The sequence below is a fragment of the Protomyctophum parallelum genome (assembly GCF_964188405.1).
Source record: "Protomyctophum parallelum genome assembly, chromosome: 23".
Classification (NCBI taxonomy): domain Eukaryota; kingdom Metazoa; phylum Chordata; class Actinopteri; order Myctophiformes; family Myctophidae; genus Protomyctophum; species Protomyctophum parallelum.
Genome location: NC_139715.1, coordinates 25,618,012 through 25,625,178, shown reverse-complemented (window position 1 = coordinate 25,625,178; position 7,167 = coordinate 25,618,012). Strand labels below are relative to the sequence as shown.

At 54.0% G+C, this 7,167-nt stretch overlaps 1 protein-coding gene across 1 annotated transcript in view; it reads right to left on the bottom strand.

Moving 5' to 3' along the window:
• The window catches only part of prox1a (prospero homeobox 1a), a gene marked incomplete at both ends in the record, with an annotated part of 56,809 nt that extends 51,711 nt beyond the window's left edge, over window positions 1-5,098 (bottom strand). Inside the window, 6 exons of the mRNA XM_083758926.1 lie at window positions 853-1,024; window positions 1,082-1,206; window positions 1,237-2,559; window positions 2,994-3,182; window positions 3,354-3,746; window positions 4,646-5,098. Of these exons, the coding sequence (XP_083615052.1) occupies window positions 853-1,024; window positions 1,082-1,206; window positions 1,237-2,559; window positions 2,994-3,182; window positions 3,354-3,746; window positions 4,646-5,098 (2,655 nt within the window). The remainder of the gene's footprint in view (window positions 1-852; window positions 1,025-1,081; window positions 1,207-1,236; window positions 2,560-2,993; window positions 3,183-3,353; window positions 3,747-4,645) is intronic.
• Window positions 5,099-7,167: the final 2,069 nt, after the last annotated feature.

Genomic DNA, 7,167 nt, shown 5'->3' with positions numbered 1-7,167 from the left:
GACTTAAAAGGGCTTGAGAGAGCAGCGTGCGACCCGTTTAATCTCCCCCCCTTGCAAGACCCGACGCACCCCTTTTTAATCTCCCTGCCCAACAGGGAAACACAAGGGTCTGAGCAGGAACCAATTAATACAGCTTAATTGAGAGAGATATATATATATATACAGTATATATAAGGGGTGCAGAATTCTGAAAGTATTGACAGATATCCGATCTCCGATTATATGCAGGATCATATCTGGCGATACGGATTCTGACCGCTTCCGTTATTATACAGATTATTGTTGCATTTAAACATTGGAAATACACAAAACAAAAGCGACGGAGCCATCGACGGTCACATAACTATTGCATCATCAATAGAGCGCCGACGTCTGCCGTCAATATCGGTAGAGGGCGCTATACGTCCCCGCTTTCATGTACATTTTATTTGCATTGTAATACCCATAGGGGGGATTTTAGATCGTCTCATATAAGAACTGTGTTTGAAAAATAAACAAATCATCCTGGCCGTTTCACTCATATGGATATGAAGAATCAACTGATTGTTACTGCTGCTGAATTAGTTTCTCTAGAAACAGACTGAATGCTCTAAACGACACAGAGACACCTCCCCGACAATATCAGTTGTTTTTACATTTTTGGACCACGATTTGAAGATGAGCCCATGTTATTCTCCATACAGAGAAAAACTTCCATAATTGGGATGAGCGAGTGACGCCAGGACTTCGGCGCACTATATCTGTGAAAATAATCTACGTATAGCAGCATACGTTTTCCCCCCGAAAACGACTAAGTATTTAGAAGACATTCTTTTGTCGAAAACGGGGTCTAAATGTGTTTAAAAAGGATACCGTGCTGCCGGAGTACGGCGATATGTCGGCCATGTCCTGCAGGTCGCCGCACTCGGACTTGATGAGGGCCAGGGAGAGGCCCTCGGGCCCCCCGTGCTGGCTGGGCGAGCCCTGCCTGTGGTGGTGGTGGTGGTGGTGGGTGTTGTGATGCGGGTGGTGGTGGTGGTGGTGGTGGTGAGGGTGGTGGTTGTGGTGGTGGTGGCCGCCCCCCCCGCCGCCGCCCAGTTGCCCCCCCGCCGCCAGGGCGGCGGCCATTTTGGTCCTCAGGCTGACCGTGTCGCGTGCCGCCGCCACGGCCATGGAGTCCGGGGAGGCGGAGGTGGCCCGGGGATGGTGATGGTGTTGTTGCTGCTGCTGGTGGTGGTGGTGGGGGAGGTGGTGGTGGTCCTTGGTGGCGGGGGGGTACCCTGAGCCCAGCGGGGGTCCCTGGAAGGGGTAGCCCAGGAGCGGCAGAGGGGGGAAGGGGTGGCGGAACGACGCCGGCGAGCCAAACCCTAATGAGTGGGAGAGTGCCGAGGAGGGGTGCAGGTGGTGATGGGGGTGGTGGTGGGGCAGGGAGGAGGCACTCTCGCCGCCTCCTCCTTCTCCTCCTGCTCCTCCGATGCCCACTGAGGCGCTCTTGCGCACCACCAGTGGCAGCGCCTCCGTCTGGTCGTTGTGGTGCATCGAGGAGGAGGAGGGCGGGACGGGGGCGAACGGGTCCAGGGGGCCGCCAGCGGGCGCCATGACGTCGCCGAAGCAGTGTCTCTGTTTGGAGGAGGAGGAGGAGGAGAGGTAGCCGGCGGCGGCGGGGCTCGCTCCTTCGTCGCTGACGCCGCCGCCAGGCAGGCCGAGCGCCTGGAGCGCTGAGAAGCGGGGGTCGGGGGTCAGCGGGGGCAGGGGCGCGAAGGAGGAGGGCGGCGGGCAGGAGGACGAGGAGTTGGAGGAGGAGGATGGGGGGGGAGCGGCAGCGAGGGCTCCTCCAACTCCTCCCGCTGCGGCGGCGGCGGCAGCCAGGCGGGCGTGGTGGTGGTGCTGCAGGAGCAGCGGGTGGTGGTGCAGGGCCAGGGGGGGGTGGTGACCCAGGGGCTGGCGTGGGGAGGAGGAGGAGGAGGAGGAGAAGCCCTTCACCACCGTGTCCACCACCTGCGACACGGCGCAGTTCAGCTCCTGCTTCAACGTCTCCGCCAGCCGCCTCCCTCCTCCTCCGCTCCTCTTCATCCTCCCGTCCTCGTCCCCTCCTCCTCCTCCTCCTCCTCCCCCTAGTCCGTCCTCCTCCTCCTCCTCCTCCTCCTCCTCCTCGTCGTCCATCATGTCCCCCGCGGCGGCGGCGGCGGCGGCGGCGTCTATGAGGGCCTGTTCTCTGAGCAGGGCCCGGGCGCGGTCCAGGAACAGCCCCGGGTCCGACATGTCCGAGAGGTCGTCGGTGTGGCGGGGAGGAGGAGGGTGGTGCCGGCGGCGGCTCTCGTGGTGGCGGTGGCGGTGGCGGCGCCGGGGCGGGCACGGCCCGAGGTGGAGCCCCGCCCCCGCCGCCTCCAGGCCGTCGGAGCGGACGCTGTCCTCCGACAGGTTGCCATCGTCCTCCCTCTCCTCCGTCCCTCCTCCTCCTCCTCTCCGCTCCGCCTCGCCGCTCCCTCCTCCTCCTCTCTCCTCGTCCTCGTCCTCCTCCTCTTCCGTGTCCGAGTCATAGATCTGGTAGAACTTCTCCTGGAGCTGACGCAGCTGCTTCTGGACGGGGGGAGAGAGAGAGAGAGAATGAGATCTATAATTTAGAAACTGACGCATAAGGCCTGCGCACCGAAACATGCCTGTCTTGGTTTGACCGCTACCGGTCAAAACGTTATTCTTATTACTTTCTGCTCTTCTCTTCAAACTAAGATTTATTTTTTTACGGGACATTCTACATAGCGAGTATACTTTCTACTTTTGGTATACTGTAAGTATATTTTGATGCCAATACTTTAGTACTTTCACTCAAGTACATTTTGAATTCCAGACTTTCAACGTATAGTATAGTTCCACATTGCAGTATTGATACTTTTACTTAAGTTAAACAATGGAGTACTTTTCCCCACCGCGCCCATGCTGCAGCGGGACGGGACGGGGGGATGGGGGGACAGAGGGGGGGAGGGGGGACGACGGGGGCGATACGACGGACTGACCTGCATGTCCTCCAGCTGCAGCTTGAGCTGCCTCCTCTCCTCCTGCCGCTGCTCCTGGCGCGAGCACACCAGCTGGGTGAAGCTGTGCTGCTGCTGGGGCAGCCGCTGCTTGCGCTTGTTCTCCCGGCACAGCAGCTCCCCCCCGGTGGCGGCGGCAGGCCCCCCCGGCGGCCCGCCGCCGCCGCCGCGAGACCCCGGAGGAGGAGAGCCCAGGAGGAGGAGGGACGGGGCGCGGTGGTTGGCGCTGTTGTTGTTGTTGTTGTCGTCGTTGTCGTCGCGCTGGTGCTGCGGCCGCGGCAGGAGGTGGTCGTCGGCGTCAATGTCGGCGTCGTTGTTGCCGCTGTTCTGTTCTCGCCGCACCACCACCACCAGCGGCGAGTGGCTCATGCCACGGATGATGTTCTCCACGCGCGCGCGCTTGGCGCGCAGGTGCTCGTCCGACAGCCGCTCCAGGTCGAAGGCGGCGGAGAGGGAGGAGAGGGGAGGCGCTGCCGCGGTGGTGGTGGTGGCGGTGGTGGGGGGGCCCGGGGCGGGGGGAGGAGGCAGGGGAGGAAGGGCCGTCGTCTGGGAGGAGACGGACGAGGAGGAGGAGGGAGGGGCCGGCGCGGGGCGTCCGAAAGACGAGGAGGAGCTGGGAGGAAGGTGAGGCGGCGCCGGGGAGAGGCAGTCCGAGGGGCTGTCGCGGGACGAGGCGTTGCTGCAGGCGTCGTCCGCCTGAGTCTCGGAGCCGCCGCTGGACAGACCCCCACTTCCCTGGGAGGGGGTGAGAGAGAGAGAGAGAGAGAGATAGTGCATTTGTTGGGAAGGATGGATGGACGGATGGATTGTCTGAATGAATCCACCGAACTCCAAAATGTTCATTTTTCAGGGAAATTAAAAACATATATTTTTCAGGAAATGAAGAAAACCTTATATTTTGAAAACAAACCAATACTGCCTCATCGAAGTCGGTGTTGTGACTTTATGTATTGTCAATTAGTCGCGTGAGAGGGGGAGAGGTGGTGGAGTTAGTTGCTTTAGCAGACAGTTTGAGTAGTCCATGGAGCCAACAGCTAAGAAGTTTTGTACAAAGCGCTATTTTCGAAACAACACAGACAGACGGAAAGGCTGTTCAATAGAGCGCCCCTATCATGACGACGAGAGACCCGGAAAAGAATTCCCCGTCCATTTTCCTCATAGACTTTTCTAAAAGTATTTATATAAAGACGTTTACGCTGACAAAGCCAACGCGAGTTGTGACATATCATGACAATAAAGACAATGTTTTGGGCCGATCAAATAATTAGAAAGAAGAAAAACAAAACAAAAAGTGTTGTAACCTGCCTTTTTCTTCTTCTTTCTAATTATTTGATCGGCCCAAAACATTGTGTTTATTGTCATGATTTGTCACAACTCAAACTTGGCTTTGTCCACGGCGTAAACCTCTTTAAATAAATACTTTTTGAAAAGTCTATGAGGAAAATGAACGGGAAATTATTTTCCCGGGTCTCTCGTCGTCATGGAACTCGTCATGGACTGCGACGCTCTATAGCACTGATTTATACAAAAAGGGAAAAAAAATGCACCAGAATAATTAAAAAAGACTCAACATCTTTATGAGTGTGTGTGTGTGTGTGTGCGTGCGTGCACACCTGGAATCCGTGCGCGCGCACCTGGAACCCCACGTCGCCGCCTCCGTTCTTGCCGTGCTGCATGTTGCTCTTCAGCAGCTGCGAGATGATGGTGGCGCCGGGGAAGGCCAGCATGGCGTCCTCGTACGTGTTGGCCCTCTTCAGCAGCTTCCGCAGCACGTTGGACGACTTCTCACCGTCGGTGCTGCCGTTGGCCACGCCCCCGCCGTGCAGGCCGCCGTGGTGGTGGCCCGACAGCGGGCAGTCGTCGTCCCCGTCCCCGTCCTGGTCGGGCGCGGGGCCGCCGCCGTGGTGCGATTGGTTCATGATGACGTGGTGGAGCAGGGTCTCTCTGGCGCGGGCGAATATGGCGCTGCTGCTGCTGCTGCTGCTGCCCACCGCGGTGGTGGTGGTGGTCGTCCTCTTCACGCCGATGTCGACGCGCCGCCGCTTGTTCTGTCTGGTTAGGAGCGCGCCGCTGTCATGATCCGGCATCACGCGGGACAGCTAAAGGCTCATGACGGCCAGGAGCTTGGTGGCGGTGGGGCCACCGAGACTAAAACGCACGCAGGAGGAGAGGTGCACTCTGGGTATGTACCTGCAGGGCGAGGGCAAAGCACAATATATAGGAATTATATGACTAGGGATGTCCCGATCATTAGTGGCGTGCAGCCGTGCACATATAGACACAGATAGACCCCCTGCCCTTTTCCCTCTGGACAGCAATGTGCCCTTTTGAGAAAAAGAATGGCACTGGGCGTTGTTTTTTGTGGACCATTGATCAATATAAAAAGCTTCTATCTAATATATTATTTAGGCCCCAACATCTATATATCTCACACTATTAAGGCAACCGGCCGGTTCCACGCGCTGCACAAAGTGCCCTTTTTTTCACTTGAGCACTTCATGCCCCTCTAAATGTCTGTGCACGCCACTGCCGATCATGTTTTTTTTTGCTTTCCGATCCGATTTCGTTCATTTGATTTTGAATATCTGCCGATACCGATTTTTCCCTATCCTATATTTATATTTTTATAGAACACTTGTGCATTATCACTATAGTACAATATCCAAAATCACAGACAATAATGGATATAATATTGATACTATAGGGATGTCCCGATTGCTTTTTTTTTTGCTCCTGATCCGATTCCGATCATTTGAAAATGACGTGATCGGATCTTGACAACCCAAATTATGACACAAATGGCTCCGAGATTGACATTTTCTCATGTTCAGATGACACGCAGTCTAAATAAAAGTACCACAAGTCTAATGTATAACAGTCACTATACTTTCTCAAGAGGGACTCATTCCTATATGTCTGTTTTAGACATACTGAATGACAACCTTTTGAATTGATAGCTTTGTTGCTCCCTTTCCAAAAGCATTGGATTATGAAAAAACTTTTAGTCCTTCGATGTTCGCAGAGTTCTAAACGGCTGACCCCCCTCATAGTGCCATGCCCAAAAAGACAAAATAACACCAACAAAACATGACAGAGAAAATGCTGACTGTATCAGAACGGCGTTTAAATGCCATGAAACAAAACAAGAAACGTTTGACGCTACAACATGAGCACTTGCATACAATCATAAAATGCTCACAGCTATAGACAGAAGAGAACAGACAGACTTCACAATGAGTTTCCTGACCCGAAAGGCTACGGCGGTATGGGAGGCTCCGCGAGCGAACAAATAGACTGCCGGTAATAGTTCAAGAAGGTATTCCCACAGAGAAGTAACACCTGCTCGCAATAACCACAATAAATTTCCCATTTCCTCCCAGTCTCCCGAGACGTAACCTCCATTACAGCGTCTTGTGAGGCGCCATCAAGAATCGACTTGTTTGTCAAAAGCAGGTGTATATAGAAGTAGTGCTGTGGATATAGCTTTTTTTTTTTTATATTGTCTTTTTCCTGCACTAACCTGTGTTTGTGGCAGGCTTTAACCATGCAGGCCGTATACCGCATTTACATTTGTGCTTAAATACTAATGAAGCTGATGAGAACTAGTGGTAAATTCACTGAATTTGGGTTCAAATACGTGGAATTCCAAGGATTGTTAGCTCTGCTTGCTGCAGGTTTTGATCGAGAACATTATTCCATTATCAGTGCTAAGTTTAGACTTTGTTATCGGGGAGATAACTGTGTGATTTTTACGTTAGAGTCGCAGAGTCCTCTGCATTCAGTCGAATGTCCCGGCGGGTACGAGTAGAGCAAGCGCAGAAGGACAATCAGAGCGGGTTGAGTGGGTTCTAATTCCGTTTCAGGATATTTAACAGGGATTTCAGCCGGATGGCAACTATATGCATCATGCATGAAGCGGATTCATGGGAACGCTCCTTTCTTTACAAACCCAAAGGTGCAGATCAATGCCGCGAGAGAGGTCTTCGACCAAAGTAAACCTGGGTTATTTGACCATTTAAAAACACATTGTATAGCATACCAATGCACACCAAACATCAATCCTTTCATATCTCATTGACAGACAGACAGACAGCATCTGTATATCCTGCCATTGACAAGCGAGCTTGTATGCATACACACACACACACACACACAC